The sequence below is a fragment of the Drosophila eugracilis genome, unplaced genomic scaffold (genome assembly GCF_018153835.1).
Source record: "Drosophila eugracilis isolate 14026-0451.02 unplaced genomic scaffold, ASM1815383v1 contig_90, whole genome shotgun sequence".
Lineage (NCBI taxonomy): Eukaryota > Metazoa > Arthropoda > Insecta > Diptera > Drosophilidae > Drosophila > Drosophila eugracilis.
The window spans coordinates 2,509,272-2,526,865 of record NW_024573812.1 but is presented as its reverse complement, the minus strand read 5'-3'; the positions used below and the strand labels follow the sequence as shown (position 1 = coordinate 2,526,865).

The window sequence follows — 17,594 nt, the reverse complement described above, 5'->3', positions numbered from 1 at the left end:
AAAGTAAAACATAATTTTAGTGTGCTGCGAAGCCAGGCGAATTGGTGTAATAGAGATTTTCATTAGGATATTTCATAGGTTATGTTATTATGTGGTTTTGGTTAGGATATTAAATCAAGAATTTATGAATTTTTCCTTGATGATTTGTTTAACCTCGTTGTGAGTTTGCATATACTTTGGGTGTAACAGCATTTTTAAAGAAATAGCAAGAAATGCCCTCCTTTACTCGTCAACCTTTTGACTCTAGAGGGCAACTCTGGTGGCTGTTGAAATTTACAACCTTACCTGTCCTAATCCCGGTGATGCAGCATGCTCGCAGCAACATATTTCACTTCTCCCGGCGAGAGAACAATGCGAAGGCTTTTAGGGGCGGCGAGGAAGATGCTACGCTCTACCTGACCCGAAATGCGGAAAACAAAAGCCGAGACAAAAACAAAACTACGTCGCAGAGAGCTCAACTGCAACACGCATTGCACCTGGGATTTTAGATGGGTTGGGATGGAATGGGATTGGTCCGGGGATTGGGTGGACCTAGCGCACGCCTCAGATTCTCTCCCTTTTGGTTTTCAGTTTTTTTTTTATGGATTTGTGAAACATTTTATAACTTTACATGGAAATGATGTGTGTATGCGAGTGTCGCAGGTGGGGCTGTTTATTATTATGGTAACCTCGAAAACAAGTTGAAACCGGAGACATAGCGACAAACTAAATAATGCCCAGCTTTGTATTTGTCCATTTCGATGATGAGCCCACACAGTCGAGATAAAGATAAATACGAGATAAACGAAGATTGCGTTTTGGGGCACTCGAGGCGCCATTGTAATAATAAAGCCACCAAAAAAAAAAAGCAAAAATAATAATAATAAAATCCAAGTCTAAATCAAATAGAGCATAATCTGCTCAGGGGACGACTTGATCGTCATTATCACTTGTTTGGGGGCAGATCAAGAAAAGACGAAAATGAAAACGAAATGAAAACGAATGCGTGGCACAAATTGAATCTGATTGTTGAAGTAGTCCGGGTCTCGGTCTCTCTGTATCAAATGTAAATCAGAGGCGGGCATCCGCCTCCCTCCCCCTGCAATCGCTTTATTCAAATTCAACTCAAAAACAGCTGCTACACTTCATTACCATAAGGTTCGCCTTGGCTAGCACTCTCAATCCCCTCCAGATTCCTCCCTCTCTCTCTCCTTCTCCTGTATGCAATTTGATGTGTGTGATTATGCCTTTTTGTTGCTTATCAAAATGAAAATTCAAATTCAACTATAACAGCACATTGTTTACAACGCCCCCGAACCCCTTTTGGCGTTGGACCGTGTGGACCCTGAAAACATCCAAACAAAACCCAAACAGACATAGCAAGAGGCAACATCGGCATCAACGGCAGCAACACTTGGAGAGCTGCAAAAGTGACACTTCTGAGAGATTAAAGTGACATGTAGTGGTCCGTATATTCAGGCTATATAGCGATGGATACCGACGGACTGTCTGACAGAGAGACCGACCCGCTGCCAACACCTTCCACCACTCGAAAGCAGTGGGGAAAGTTGAGGGGCACGGGACAGTGACAGGGGGAATTACGAGTCGAGTACGAGTATTTGTTGGGCTCTATGCATAGATTAATAAATTATAAGCCGCTTCTCTGAATGGAGTCGCTCTGATTACACTCAAAGAAAATGGGTGAAAGGCCTAGCTTACGCTCTCTTGAACAATAACAGAGGAAGAGAGATCGAGGGGGAGGAATTGTATGCCCAGAAGCAGGAATTAATCAGATTAATTAAAAGGGGTTGGATAAAAAATGCGAAATATCTAAAAATAAAACTTATGTCGTACCTTAATTAAGGCAATCAAAAAAAGTTTAAAGAGAAAACCGAAAATTTCGGGGAATTTAAGTTTAAAAGGTTAGTAAATTTTTCAGTTTTTCCTGTGCACCTTTCGCTACCCTGACCGCTTTCTTTTCCACTCAACTCCTGAGGGAAAACGGCAGTCAGTCCCCAGAGCATATGTACTCCACCCGTCGTCCCCTCTGGATCTCCCCAATTCATCCATCTGATTTTCCACAGCCGCCTTCGCCCCCGCCCCCGCATCAAAATGTGAATGTGAATGTGGAGCAATTAATGTTTGTGTTTTGTCATTTCAAGCCCGACATTGCCTGCGTCTTCTTCTCCTTGCTCTTGATGGGGATGCTGTTTTTGTTGTTCTTACATTTTATGCGCATAATTAAGTCGGTGTATCCGTAAAAGTATGCGACACTTCCGGCTTGGACAACTGTTCGGAACGAGGAGCAGTCGTCGTAGTCCCTATTGGTACCCAGCTTTGTACTCCCTTTTTTTTCACTGATTTTATTATTTCTCTTTATGTTTTCCCTTGGCTTGGCTTTTCCATTGTAATACAATTCATTGGGCATTGGACATCGGAACTCTTTCTTTCGGACATGTTCTTTGCCCTGACATTCTTTGGAGGGGGTGGGAACCAAAGAAGCTGCGGAAATGCCAAAGCACGTAAAGAGAAAGATGATGATGATGATCATGGGTATGAGCGTGAGCATGGAGAATCGTTGAGAAGGAAATTGGGGAAATATTTTGATGTGCTGTAAATTGTCGATTATATCGCTAGTCGCCCTTCATCAAAAGATACAATCTCGATTATCTATGTTGGAAATTATCATTTACATTTGACAGATCTTTCCTGTTCTCAGCCCGTAATTGATATCTGGTTTTTGTTTTATATTTTTTTTTTTTAAGGAAAATTATCATTTAGAACCTCTGCTTAATGTAATTATGGGTCTGTTTGACATTTCATCTCTGTTTTATTTCAGTTTTTAACATTTTATAGATCCATAATGTTGGGATACTTGAGCACTAATTGAGGGTCTCATGGCTTGTGGATTGGCCCCAGAAATTAGGGTGAACCTGTTTCAGGGAGTGGGCACCAATTCCAAATAGTTGTCTGGCTCTTCATAGCCAGCTTCATCTCCTTCTCCATCTGATATATTGATTGTTTGCACTTTGTTTTCCCCGTTTCTGCTTTGTCAACAATTTCCACGTATTTATTGTGATTTTCTTGCTTTTTATTTTGTTTTTCTGTTCCCATTGATTAAGACCTCCCGACATTTACTCCATCTGCAGCTCCGACATGTTTGACTTTGGCCACGCTGACTTCAGCTTAATCCCTCGGTGAGGGTGGGGCGGTAGAACTTTGATATGGCTTATCTCTGTCTCGGGTTGGTAGTACAAGAGCAGAGCGATTTTGACACATGTCATAGGCAATGGACAAACATAGACCACCTCCCCCATGAGAGATTCAACTTGCCCAGCACTAGCCACTCGCCGCCACTCCTCCTCATCCATGTAAGCCACAAAAAAACAAATCACTTGAGGGCAACCCCTCCATCTGGTTGGGGGCGCCCCCTGTGCTACACTCCCTACCGCCAAACCTCCCTTTCCCCAGTGGCATTATTTGAATTAAGTGCATACTTAAGCGTAATTTATTGGAAAATCCACAAGAGCCTCCAGGCGACTCTCGGCGGATTGAGCTGGGCGCCTCCTCCATCTCTACCATAAATCTATTGTTTCAGTTGGTGCGAGGTCGCGTCATTAATCTGCAGACGACTCTCTTAGTCTAGTCCGAGATTTCTGAGCAGCAGATGACATTCTATCTATCTATGTGTCTTGGGTTTATTTGTCCGGTCTCTATTTGACTAGTTCCCCCAGAAAATTCGTCTCAACCCGTCTTATCTGCTGCTGATGGTGATGGTGTCACACCAAATGGCAGTAAAAAGTCTGGAGATGTGGTGTGGAAAAATCGTTAGATAGGCTACAATTTACGGAGGATGGCTTGTAGTTGGGTTTAGGTTTTGGTTTTGGCGGGGGGGATTCCTGCAAACGACATCGATTTCATTTAATATGCCAAGTGCCCATTTTAGAGCCATGTTAACGGTCATTGTTTATGCATTAAAATAATCATTTCTGCTCATAATAATAAATGGAAATAATCGACAAATCAGAAAATTGATGCCAGCATTAGTGTGCCGAGCGAGAAATGAAATTGAATTCAACACATATTTTAATTACTTCTAAATAAATATTTATGCCAAATTGACACAAATATCTGCTTTGGTTTTAGTTTATTTATTTAACCAGAATAATGTTGGTGAAATTATAATCTTGTATGAGGAATAGTTGGAGGCAAATTTTTGGCAGACAATTATTGGAATTGCATTCATATCAAGTATTTTGGTAGTATTTCTAAATAAAAATTAGTTTATAATTTCTGTTAATGTATGAAGAGCCTATAAACTTGTTTATTTAACCAGAATTCTAATTGGAAATTTGCCTGTTTTCCATTTAATTTGCAAACACAAATCACTTTCTGGTTATAACTCTCAACTAAATTGATATTGAGTGCTTTGGATTCTTCTTGGTATCAAATTATTGTTGTTTTCCTGGCTTAGCTTAATTCATTGGCACTCTTCTGCTAGACCAACGACGTCCGCCCATTGGCAATTTCCAGTTTTAGTTCGACTTCAAACCAGGCTATGCCCTCCCTCCCCCTTTGGATTCTTAGGCTTCCACATCTTGGGCACAAGAAGAACGAGTTATTGGCATGCATTGAATTTGCTTCGGAATTTGTTGGGTTATGAAGAGTGAAGACCAAGGGATATCGGGGGAGGTGGGCTGTAAAGCTGTAAGGAGGAGTAGTCGAGCAAAAGAGTAGACAATCAGTGGCATGTATAGAATTTCACTGATTTATGTTTCATATGAGCCGACTATGAGGCACAGAGATTCCCTCAAGGCAGGAGCGTGTAGCATAACCATAACCGAGGGATGAGCAGCAAGGATGAGCTGCAGGATAGAGGAGCTCAATCCTCCGGGCCGGGTGACAATGCAGTGATTACATCTTTTGAGCATACATATATACACTCATACACACGCACACACACACGCTCGCAATTTCCGTGATGTGAAAGGCATGCCTTTGCCGCCGTTCAAAAAATATTTTCTCCAGAGTTTCGTCTTCGTGTGGAAAAGTGGGGGGTGGGGGGCTATGTATGTATGATAAATTTTTGATTAAAGGCCCCCATGCCTGCTCTTGATAGGTTCTCTGTGTATAATATGCATTCCGTTTGTATGGGAAAGCTTGCTCAAATTACGTTTGACATTCAATTGAGTTTAAGTTGATTGCCAGTTAAGTGAAACAGAGGAAGATATATCTATCTATATATATTCGAAACGAGGAAAGCGATTTTTGACAGCCCATCGCTGATTACTCCAGTTATCCAATAACTGAAAATTCCGCTTGGCATTCAGAATCCGAATCAGAATCAGAATCAATCGCGGCTGTCATTTATCCAAATGTTAATTTAAACAATTAATATCAGAAGCTGCCAGCGAACGGGATGGAGGAGTGCCTTAAACATGTCAATTTGCAAATTAAGTACACAACATGACAGACCAGCAGCGAAAGAGATGGCACTAAAGGGAGAGAAAGAGAGAGAAAGTGCAGACCACACAGAGCCAAATATAGATCGAATCTGAATAGTTAGCCTGGGGAATGTAAATGAAGACTGGCACTTGAGAGGGCAGAAGAAACAGAAACATAAAGAGAACGGGACGGGCATCCAGAGGGTCATTAGAAGAAACCAGAGATTTAATTGGGCCAGAGTGCTCTTAAATATGATTTGTGAGTTCCCCAGAGGAATCGAAAAGCGGAAGCCCAGAGATTACAGATGCGAGTAATTACTAGATGAGCTTCTAGATAGCATAGTTCCTTAGTTCTGGTAGGTTAGGGCAATATATAGTCGTTTAAAATGGAATATTAGGTCGAAGAAAACTGTTTTTTTTTCCTAAGACAACTTTGCCCTGAGGAGAGATGTAGACGAGAGTGATCTTAAATATGATTTATGTTTTCCTTAAAGAGAAGGCGGAAGCCTACAGGTTTCCAAAAAGCATGTTTCCTTAGTTTTGTCCAAGGTTATTACAAACATTAACTTGGACTTGTCTTTGTTTATAAGTTCTGGCTTTGATATGTAATAACTAGATATTGTAAAAATACCGAGAAATAAGTTCGATTTTAGATAACCAAGTTCATTGCTGCTGATAGGTTAAAGCAACATAATCACTCAAAAAGAAATTGTTTATCCAAAGAAGAAAACTCTTTTTCAATTTTCCCATGTTTACATATTGATACCGAATTTTCCCTAGGAAAACCCTGCCATATGCTATCCAAACAACTGATAATTGTAGTTTTTCTGTAGATGATTAGTGGTCGTTGCTACCGCTCATTCCGACAGGTGTTTCTGGGGATGGTTTTTCCTCTAAAAAAGAAAACATAAAAAGAGAGAAGCTAATTTGTGGCCAGGCCATATATCATGACATTACAGACGACAGTTGAGTTTTCGTACGTCCAACTTCTGCCACTCAACTTCTTCGTATATGTAGTTTTTAAGTTAAATAAGTATATATACTATATATATATATGCAGCTCAAAGCGCATAGGTTTATATTTAAACGCTCAGTCAATGGCAATTTCCTGCTGTTGCCGGCGATGCCTTGCCGAATTTATAGATAATTTTTCATGATTTTCCCGACACATTCTTTCCCAATCTCGTTGCAGATGTGCTCAGCAGGTCGCTGCGATGCCTTCGAGCTGGTGCTGCCGGCGATGCTGATGATGATGAAGTTGCTGCCGCTCTCGGTCCGCTTTAGCTGCTGACAGCCAAGTGCAGTATCCGAAAGATACCAGATACCCGAAACAAAGGAAAGGAAAAGTGCATTTCCTGCTGCTACCTAACTTGTGCGTGGAGTTCTACCTACAGACGTTGGATTCTACCTATATACGATTTTTCGGGAGGGAGTTGAAAAAGAGAGTTACTCGTTGTAAGAATACTCGCTACTCGTTACATTTTCGAGCGCTCGACGGCAAGACATCTGCCAGCCGCTCAGTTTGGTCAAGAAGCGCGTTCGCGACGGCTGCAAAAGAGCGTGTACCGCCGCCGTAAGAAATACCCGAGAAAAGAGAGCGCCTTGAAGCGCGAACGGACGGGATATTCAACCTCTATATTCGCCTGAAAGCAAAAAGGATTAACAGTGAAAATCAGTGAAGTGAAAGTGCCGGCAAACGCATCATCAATCCTTTTTTACCTTACCATCTCCCCCGATCTTAAATATTTACCCAGTGGTGATTGCTGTTGACAAAGTGGATTGGCATTCGGGGGACACTTTCAATTAGGCACGTTGCCGCTGCTTCATAAATGTGCCACAATGGCCACGCCGTCCAGGACGACGTCGATGCCACCACCCTTCCGGCTCCATCTTCGGCTATTGATACCTCTACTCCTGCTGCAACTACTCCTGCGCCATGATGCGGTCCATGCGGAACCATATTCCGGTGGATTCGGCAGCTCAGCGGTATCCAGCGGTGGCCTCGGTTCAGTGGGCATTCATATACCCGGCGGCGGTGTGGGCGTCATCACGGAAGCCCGCTGCCCAAGGGTCTGCTCATGCACAGGATTAAATGTGGATTGTTCGCATCGAGGACTCACCTCTGTTCCAAGGAAAATCTCAGCGGACGTAGAGAGACTGTGAGTATTAATCAAAATAAATATAACCGAATAGGGATTACCCTTTTGTGTGATTGAGGAATCTGTGTGTTTGTATGGGGGAAAGGATTTACTTTTAAGTTGAAAGATTCTAGGAAAGGTAGGATGACTTTGTGCATCTTAAGAGATGTTTTTATTTCCCAGTTTCAAGAACAACCTATTGATCTTACAACCCAAGGTTATTGGTTTCCCATAACTTCTTGCTTCAGCCATAAAAATCCTTCATTGATTTCAACTTAAAAATCACTTTGAATGTGACTGCTACTTTCAGCATTCAATTACCACTCCCCTCTGCAAATGCAGCCATAAATCAATATTAAATTCACAATTATATTGAAATTCCATTATGCAAACAATCTGGGCCTGGGCAGACGTAAAACCAACAGAAAGACACTTCCCCCATGGGACAACAAAGACTCTTCCGTTAAGTCCCGCACCAATGGCATATTGGTACATTGCCATTTCGATACGTTTAGTTAGGATCGCCATTCAATGATATATATACTTCCTTCTAGACAGTCGAGTCCATGACAAATTTCAATTATGGAATGCCCCCCCCATTCCTGCCTGCCCCATTGCCAATGCCAATTGTTCAAACATTGAGCTCGGCACACTCTATTAAAATAATAAAGCCGGACCCGGACGCACACGCCTGCTACTGGCCGGGATTGTTCCGATTTGTATTTATTTAAAAATCAGCATAGGCAAACAACCGAGCAGCGGTCAGGGTAGTTGGATTGGTATGAGGGAAATAAATAAAGCCGTGACCATGTCGTCGTGTCGATAGCGATAAAGGAAAAGGGTCCCCAAGGGTTTAGGTTCCGAGCCAAGTCCAGAACCATGTCCATTGCCAGGACCAGAACTAGCCTCAAGCCAGAAAGTTGCACAAAAAGAGAGTTGTTCCTGTTGCGAGCTGCTTACATTAAATCGCCATTAAGTTTATTAATTGTCGCCGAAGGAGCCGAGCCGCATAAGCGCATCAGTGGCCAGGCGGCAATAATTGTTGCATGTTGCGGAGTCGAATGCATTAAGCCAATGTGGCTGGCTGGCTGTGTGATTGCCATTCCGACTCCATCTCCGTCTCTGTCCATCGCTCACAGTCGCCACATAAATTAACGCGCCGGCAATTAGCAAGTGTATGCAAAATACCACCTCCCAGTTGCCTCCTTCTTCCCCTTCTCCTTCACCACCTCTCAACTCCAACCTCAGCGGCCTCAAAAGCCTGCTGTCGTGGCTGCAGTTTTTCTACATAAATTAATAACAGATATCAGCAACGGCAGTGGCAGCATTAACGTTATAGCATTATAGCCCAGTTATAAGCAGTCGGGCCAGCCAGCAGCAGGCCAACTCGGTTGCAAGTTGGCACTGGCAACGTCGCTCAGGGACACATTTGGCTGCTGCGTTGTTTGCACTCTTTTATATTTCTTTTTTTTTTTCTTGTATTTATTTCGTTTTTAATGCTGAAAACAGAGAGTAATATAAAACACAGAAACGAGCATTGAGCCAACAGAAACAGAAAACATATCAACATGCACGACATATTTGCATTTTAAAATAGAGAACCGAACTGAACACCCCACTGAACTGGCCACGACATACTCGTTCTCTTTATCGTATATATACTATGCACAGGGTGCCTCAGGGCCCCACGGCCCAATAATATAATATATGTTTCCATTTTTTGACTGACATTCCATTGGGCGGAGATGAGATTCCGGGTGTCAAAGTGCGCCCGAGAGAATGTGTCAAGAGTCTTAAGTAGAGCTTAGGCTGGGTCAGGGGGCGAAAAAGAATCAAAATGAGCGGCAGCAGCAGCCAGGTGAGGATGTGATGGAAAGGCTCTTGGGGGAATTATGATTTCAACAGATTATATACAAGCGGAGGAATTAATTCCCAAAAGCCATCCAGCGGGGGAGACTCTAAAGGTGAAAAAGACTTTTGTTTCAATGAAATTGAATACGGTCGGTCCGCTGTCTCCAAGTCGCATTGTCTGTGGCACGTATGAGTTTAAGTGACTATGAAAATAAGTGAGCTCAAATTTCTTTATCTTTTATTTATGTACTTAGCATAAAATCAAAACATAAGTCTCTTTGGCTGGCAATAGCTCAAGAATTCTAGTTAAATTTAAAGATTTTAAGCCTTGCAGTTATTTAAAGTCCATTATACCTCAGTTGGTTACGAGTTACAGTAAGAAATCTTCATGGATTATTTAGATTTCTAACACTAAGCCCAACCTTGAGTCACCCTAGTGCTGCATCGGGCAGAACCTTCTAACCCGGCACACAAGCATTCATCAAATATTGAACATGCCCACAACTATTGGGCCTGTCAATGTGCACCCAACGAGATGGCGAACGTAGGAAAAGATATACATATATACTATATATATATAGGAAACTATAGAGGAGCCTGAACAAAAAAACAATGGCAAGTGCAAACTGGGGCTCTGGCAAATTGTGTTCTTACCCCCTTTTTCATAGGGGCCCCTCCGCTCATGTCATTGCCATTTAATTACAAAGCCCCCGAGCGGTGAAAGGGAAGTGACCCCGAAGACCCCGAAGAGAAGAGCCGGAATAGAAGAGTTCTAAGCTGACAGGCTGCCAGTCACCCACACAGTTCATTCAATTGACACGACAGCATTTTTGCATATCTAATTTGTGGAAAACGGGGGTCTTGGCAAGGCAAGAGGCTTTGGTTAGCAGAGAAGGAGGTGGCCCTTCACACCTGAGAACGACTAATTTATAGCTGAGGTAACTGTGGCAGCTGCTTTTGATGTTGCTTGTTGAGTTACCAAAACTAAAAAGAACTAAAGATAAAAAGGAAAAAGGGAACCAGCCTGGCCGCAAAAGAGCAAACCCCAAGATGGCATCTAATTGGCAACGGAGAGGGGGTAAAACCAACAAAAGGCTTTTATATATATATATATTGGGGCCCACACGCATCTAATGAAGTTAAATGCTTAATTATAAGCCAGGGAAAACGGCAAAAATTATGCATACGACGGACGACGACCATTCCAACCAAAAGTGATTTAAACAAATTACATAAAAACGAGCGCCAGAAGCGTTTGAAAAATGTTTGGCAATTAGACGGCGACGAGCAATACTTTTGTTTTTATTTTTTACACGAACAAAGCCATAACAAAGCATATTGAAAATCTTGTACGACTATCTGATGTTGTTAAAGTTACAGAGAGAGAAAAACTGTTAAGAAAAGTGGGAAAAATCAATCTTAAGATAACCCTTAGCTTAAATATAAACTTATAGCTTAAAGCTTAGGCAACTTCTTAAACTAAAGAAAGTTTATTAACTAATAAGCCATCATCAAAATGAGATATCGTTATAGATTTTTCCCCGTGTAGTTACTTTGGTCGGTCGGCTGTAATCAGTGGGATCTGAGCAAGAGATGCCCACATCTCAAAGAGATATTAAGCTCATTAAAAAGACGTGCATGTGTGTGTGGAGCGGTATGGGTGAAGCGATGAGCAGGCTATAGTCGCTTCTTTTTCTTCGGCAACTTGATGCGAGATTCATTAAGGCTTAAGCCGCACAGAAAATATTTTACGTTTGGGTCGCCGAAGGTCTTCCTACCTGTTGGCTTGGGCCTCGAGACCCAGACTCGAACCTTACTCAAAAAGTGAGCAGCAGCTGAGAGACGAACTTGTTGTTGGGTTACCCGGTTGCCAGGTTGCCAGGTTGTTTTTGGTCGGATGTTTGTAGATGGTTGCGCATGCGCACACGGTTAAGTTAAGTCTTTTGTATCTCTCTCTCGGTTGCATTTCATTGTTATGACATCTACAGGTAACAAATTTTCTGTTTCTGTTTCTGTCCGAGAAACGAGTTCTGGCTTCGTTGGAGGGTCGTCGTATACGATGGGAGGGAGGGATATCTCTCGTACCGTGTTCAATGATTAAATATCATATTTTCGTTATCAGCAACAAGCGGCAGAAATCTCTTACTCTTTTCTCGCTGGATGCCCCCCTTTGGGTTTACCCTTTGGCAGCTGCATTCATATCTCAGATTGCTGTTGTCTTCTTGTCTTACAAGCAATTAAAAAAAATTATCGCCCTGTTTGTGTGTGAATGCCTCTTGGGTTGCATCCTTCTTTCCAGCAAGCAGCATCTTGCGACCAGCAAGTTGCAACATAATTAATGCAATTTCTGTAATCGTAATTTCTTTATCTATATTCGCAGCGAGTTGCAGGGAAACAATTTGACCGTGATATACGAGACGGATTTCCAGCGGCTGACCAAGCTGCGAATGCTGTAAGTTATAAATTATAGTAAATTAAATCAAAATTGACCGATTAACTTTGTTTTCGTATTTCCACAGCCAACTAACGGACAATCAAATCCATACGATCGAAAGGAATTCCTTCCAAGATTTGGTTTCCCTAGAGCGACTGTGAGTAGCCTTCAGTCAAGAATATGGAATAACTTGCTTCCTAATAATGCTAGTTGCATGGAATATATATACATTTTTGAATATCGAACTCACTACTAACCGATTTTTGATCATCTCCATATTGGATTTTAATCAATATATATATTTTCTTAGACATAGATGATATAGCTAGCGTGCAAATTGAATTTAGCTTGATGCCAGATTTAGTTTGAATTATTAACATTTTGTATCTGATTCCCGTTTTCATTCTTGTTTATTTTTATATTGCATATCTCTACCGTTCTTTGTCTCTCTCTGCTTTCGTTACGTTTCGTTTTGCGTACCTAAAAAATGCTCGTCTCTACACCAAAAAAAAACCAAAAAAACCAAATCAAACCAAAATCGATTTTAAAACACCAAAAATCAAATACAAATCCAACACTGTAATCAAACAGACGTCTAAACAACAATCGACTAAAGGCAATTCCTGAAAACTTAGTGACAAGTTCAGCGAGTCTTTTGCGATTGTAAGTAAACTCCAAAGTATCCGATAGTATTTATACACCTTTAAACCAATCTTATTCCAAACTATATAATCAAACTATAATTTTGATAATCCCCTTAGGGACATCTCCAACAATGCCATCGTCACGGTGGGCAGACGCGTCTTCAAGGGTGCCCAATCGCTGCGGAGTCTTCAGCTGGACAATAACCAGATCACCTGCCTGGATGAGCACGCCTTCAAGGGATTGGTGGAACTGGAGATACTGTAAGTACTAGAATATATCAAAGTGAAGGGACAGAATAACCAAATTAGTTGGCTAATCAATGGAACTGCGCGGCGAGTCGAAACGCGTAATTAATCAATAAATTAGTGGCTTTTTGGTTAATCAATCAAACTGGAATTAGTGAATGAATTAAAAATCAATCAGTTAATGCTCTGCCTAAATTACATAATAAATGGCTTAGCTTTGTGGCCAGATAAGCCAGCCAATCGCAACCGAAATGGTTGGTCATATATCAACTGATTAGAAGGGAGAGCCAGAAAGGCGCGACCAAGTTGATATATGGCCAAGTGCTAGTGCAAAAGTTAAACAGTTTGGTAATTGAAGGTTTAACTTTATTTATTATTTATTTATAGAATAAAAGGACCAGGCTTTAATGTATTATTTAAAAGCAATAAAAACTCAATTGTTTGTAAACAAAGAAATAAATCTGGGTCACATTGAGACTAAACAAAGCTAATTTCCTAGTTAACTGATTATAAATTCTGAACGCTTTAAATGAAAATGAATGTTAATTAAATATGGTATTAGCCAAGAGCAATGTAAAACAATAGCTTGTTATTGACTGAATCCTTAATTAAACGACACTTAATGCAGCTTGGGATAGTATCCATAAACCATTTTTAGTAGCTTGTACTAAAGCAAGATTAGGAAATTGAAAAGTCAACTCCATTTATGAATCAGGCAAAGCGATAGATAGTAACAACTTTAATTAAATTTCTGCGCTTTTGGCCAGGCCAAACCCTTAGAGCCATAACTGGCCTATAGATATAGTTAGTTGATAAGGCCGGATCATCTTCGCCATACTGACCATCCTCCTTTCCCACTCTCCATTACAGCACGCTGAACAATAACAACCTGACTTCTCTGCCGCACAACATCTTCGGCGGATTGGGACGTCTGCGGGCACTCCGGCTGTCGGACAATCCGTTCGCCTGCGACTGCCATCTGTCCTGGTTGTCCCGGTTCCTTCGCAGTGCCACCCGCCTAGCGCCCTACACCCGCTGCCAGTCGCCATCCCAGCTGAAGGGCCAAAACGTGGCGGACCTGCACGATCAGGAGTTCAAATGCTCGGGTATGTAATGGCCAATGGCCCGGTGTTTTGTGCAACATGTTGTGGCAGCTTCCACTCCCTCGAATGCTACCAAATATGGGCAACATTTGGCCGCTCCTCCACCCACCATCCTCCCCCTCTGCCATGTCCCCCCGGATATATATCCACCCGTTTCATAGTCGAAATTAATTAGTTTTTTGTATGCCAAAAAGCGAGGAAAACAAAGCATTTCGGGTATAAATCATAAGCAGTCATATGGGCACGCCCCCGCTGCCACGAACGCCCACGAACCAACCACCACATCAGCAGCATAATATCTGGCGAGAACCACTTGGTGCTTTTGGTGGCTTCATCCATTGGATTAACCCCCACTTCTCCAGCGAGGTCGTGTGTTTGCCAAAACGTTTAACGCCGTCGAAATCATTGCCTGGTGTTTGTATTTTTTGGCTTCTCCTCTTACCGAAAGATGCCGATGCTGATGCAGATGCTCAACGAACGGCTTAAGACTTGAGCAGGAGATGGAGATGAAGCTGCGGGCCAAGTGAATGGGTATGGGAAGTGGCCAAAACGAAAACCAAAGCTAAAGACTGAGCGTGAAGCGCTCAATGAAGCGGAAAATGCGCCCCAAAACGATGCAGCCATGAAACGAGTTTCTTGGCTCAGCCATTTCTGCTGAATGGTTAGGGTATCGCATTGTTTTGCGTTGTGGTTTCTGTTTTCTGAGGTTTTAGGAGCCTGTAATCGATATGAGTATGCAGATGAGAAGAGGTTTATATCCCTATATGACCCGTGTCAAGTTGAATAATACTTTAGTGGTGCCTATGGGAAATTATTTGGCTGAAGTTTTGTAATTCTGAGAATTTTACCTAGGGTAAGATTAATAACTTACTAGTTCGTATTATGGGTTAATTCAAATCGTTTTCCTTGTGCTTTCTTAGCTTAAAATTTCCACTCAAACTTAGTTTTCCTTCATTTAATACCAAGCCATAGACAAAGAGTATCCACACTTCAACCTCTCCATCAAATTGAACTATAATTCCTTGCTTGTTTGACTTTCGTTTTGTATGAAATGCTATGGAATTATGTGGGTAAACATTTATGACCAGCGGCTGGTTATAGTTGCACCTCCCCAAACCTCAATTCCTCAGACCGCTTTATCCCCTTTTCCCTGCCACCGGAGCGGAGCAACTGTGCAGTAGCATTGATAATTATGCTACTGCTTGTTGTAAAGCAAGCCAGATCCAAATCGGATGCTCGTTTGCTCAGCTACCGGAGCTGGTTAATGCCCAGCTTGATCTCGAACCGGAGCAAAACTAAATTCGCCAGCTACTTATCCCGATCTTGCAAACCATATTGTTTGTCCATCAGGTCTGACGGAGCACGCACCGATGGAATGCGGGGCGGAGAACAGCTGTCCGCACCCATGTCGCTGTGCGGACGGGATCGTCGATTGCCGTGAGAAGAGTCTGACCAGTGTGCCCGTCACCTTGCCCGACGACACCACCGAACTGTAAGTGGTGCATCTCATTTTGGATGAGGGACTCCTCACTGATTTTGCATTGCAAATCCCCCTTTTGTTTTTTCTTCTTCTCTGTTTTACAGCCGCCTGGAGCAGAACTTCATTACGGAACTGCCACCGAAATCGTTCTCCAGCTTTCGACGTTTGCGACGCATCGACCTGTCCAACAACAACATATCCCGAATTGCCCACGATGCCCTAAGCGGCCTAAAGCAGTTAACCACTCTGTAAGTAGATAATGCCCGCTGGTGCTGTCGGTGTTGGAGGTGGTGTTTGCCACTTTACTTGCTAGTGCAACAAGTAGCCATTGCAGAACAAAATGTGCACTCACTTGAGCTGCCCTGCTTGCTGCACTGGGGTAAACTCACCTGAACCACTGAGTTCCATAGAGGGGGGGAGTACGGGTATGAGGCAAAGAGCTGCCTTCGGGCCAGGCCAGAAGCGAGCTAATCGGCCCACGCTAAGCGTTCCTGCCAGCTCACACCGCAAGGCATTGGGCATCGGCTTACCTGTGTGTGGATCTCCTTCGCCCTGACACCCAGCTCTAGCTCCATCTCCTGCCCCCCCTTGTTCTTGACAAGCACGTGTGTGTTGGAGCTGGAAACGTGACACGGACTTAATTAATGGTGGCCACATTAAAAGGGGTTTTCTGTTTTGCATTTTTAAGTATGTGACCTTTTTAGGGGGTGTGTTTTTTAGAGTTTTAACTTGTTTAAGAGCTTATGGGTGTGTATTTATTATCGGGATAATGGAATTATAATGAAAGCTTAAGAGTAAAGTAGGTCCTTTGTAGAAGGAAGTATATAATTTGTAAATTTAAAAGAGATTTTGATTATATATTAAACGTTTGTAGACTTTCTTTTCTTTACAGTTCATATATTAGTTCCACAGTTTTAGAGATATTTTGTCAGGAGAAGACAGATATTAAAAATTATATTATAGTAGCATTAACTCGGATCGTAAAGTAAGGAGAAGGGCTAGTATTAGATCTTCCAAAATCTTTAGAAATAGAATAAGAAACCTAGAACTCTAGCGTGTCACGGTTCACGATTCAAGCTCATCTCTTAGTTTGGCAAAGCCAAACAAACCAGTTGCCGCCCGCAACAACATCAGAAGAAGAATGACAGCAGCAAGAACAACAACAGCAAGAACAACAACAGCAACAACAACAACTTAACCACTTTGTCTTTGCCCGCAGAGTGATTTTTATTTTTTGTAATTTTTTGTGCCACCTCCTGGCGGGGCTTGTGTATTTCTTTAAGCTTTTTTTTCGAGCTTTGTTAACATTCGTCGTGTGTTCTATTTGTGTTCTTTTCCATGTCGGCTCCACCCATCGTCAATGTGCGGCATTGTACCATCGTGGCATCATCCCATCAGCGTGCTGTATGGCAATAAAATAAAGGATTTACCCTCGGGCGTGTTCAAAGGACTCGGCTCGCTGCAGCTGCTGCTGTTGAACGCCAACGAGATCTCGTGCATACGCAAGGATGCCTTCCGCGACCTGCACAGTTTGAGCCTGCTCTCACTGTACGACAACAACATCCAGTCACTGGCTAATGGCACATTCGACGCCATGAAGAGCATCAAAACGGTGTAAGTACATGGAGTCCTCCACTCCTCCTCAACGCCTCCTCCTCCTTTTGAATGCCGCCCACTATCATTCCATCCATCCAGCACTTGAGTGGGGAACCAGGCCCATGTCGGGATCCCATCTTGAATGGAGCAGGCACTTTGGTGTTAAACCTCTGAAGTGCATTTAGTAGTTGCCTTTGACTGCGTCCCGCCTCCCTTTGCCTTCTCGTCTTGAGTCCGCTTCAGAGTTCGCGTTGACATTTGTTTAGCAGCAAACAAGAAGCTTCTCCCGCCCCCTGACACATCTTTCAGTATCCAGTATCCAGTATCCACCATCCAGCATCCACCATCCATACCCTACTCTGTGAACCGTGAAGACTTTCGGCCTTACCAGCGAACAAAAGACGAAGACGCCGAGAAGAATTCTCCTTTTGGCATCGATAAATGTACGCGAGGCTACGAGGTTGCAGAGAGCGAAAAAAAACACACTTGGATGGGCGACAGGGTCTGAAAGATGGTGTTTGGGGGGCAGAGGGGTGCCATAAGAGCCGCAGCCGAGGGGCTTTTTATGCTTGAGTGGGTTAAGTATTTGCCAGGGTTGTCAGCTTTCCGGTTAGTTGCATACGCATATTTCAGCGGAAACTTCAGAGATCTTTCGGTGGTCCCAAGAAGTGATGATGTG

At 42.7% G+C, this 17,594-nt stretch overlaps 1 protein-coding gene across 1 annotated transcript in view; it reads left to right on the top strand.

Moving 5' to 3' along the window:
- LOC108112676 (protein slit) overlaps nt 1-17,594 on the top strand; it is a 54,166-nt gene that overhangs the window by 25,491 nt on the left and 11,081 nt on the right. The window contains 9 exon segments of the mRNA XM_017222820.2: nt 6,616-7,582; nt 11,793-11,864; nt 11,932-12,003; nt 12,438-12,509; nt 12,608-12,751; nt 13,607-13,842; nt 15,190-15,331; nt 15,424-15,567; nt 16,718-16,933. Of these exon segments, the coding sequence (XP_017078309.1) occupies nt 7,263-7,582; nt 11,793-11,864; nt 11,932-12,003; nt 12,438-12,509; nt 12,608-12,751; nt 13,607-13,842; nt 15,190-15,331; nt 15,424-15,567; nt 16,718-16,933 (1,418 nt within the window). The 5' untranslated portion in view covers nt 6,616-7,262.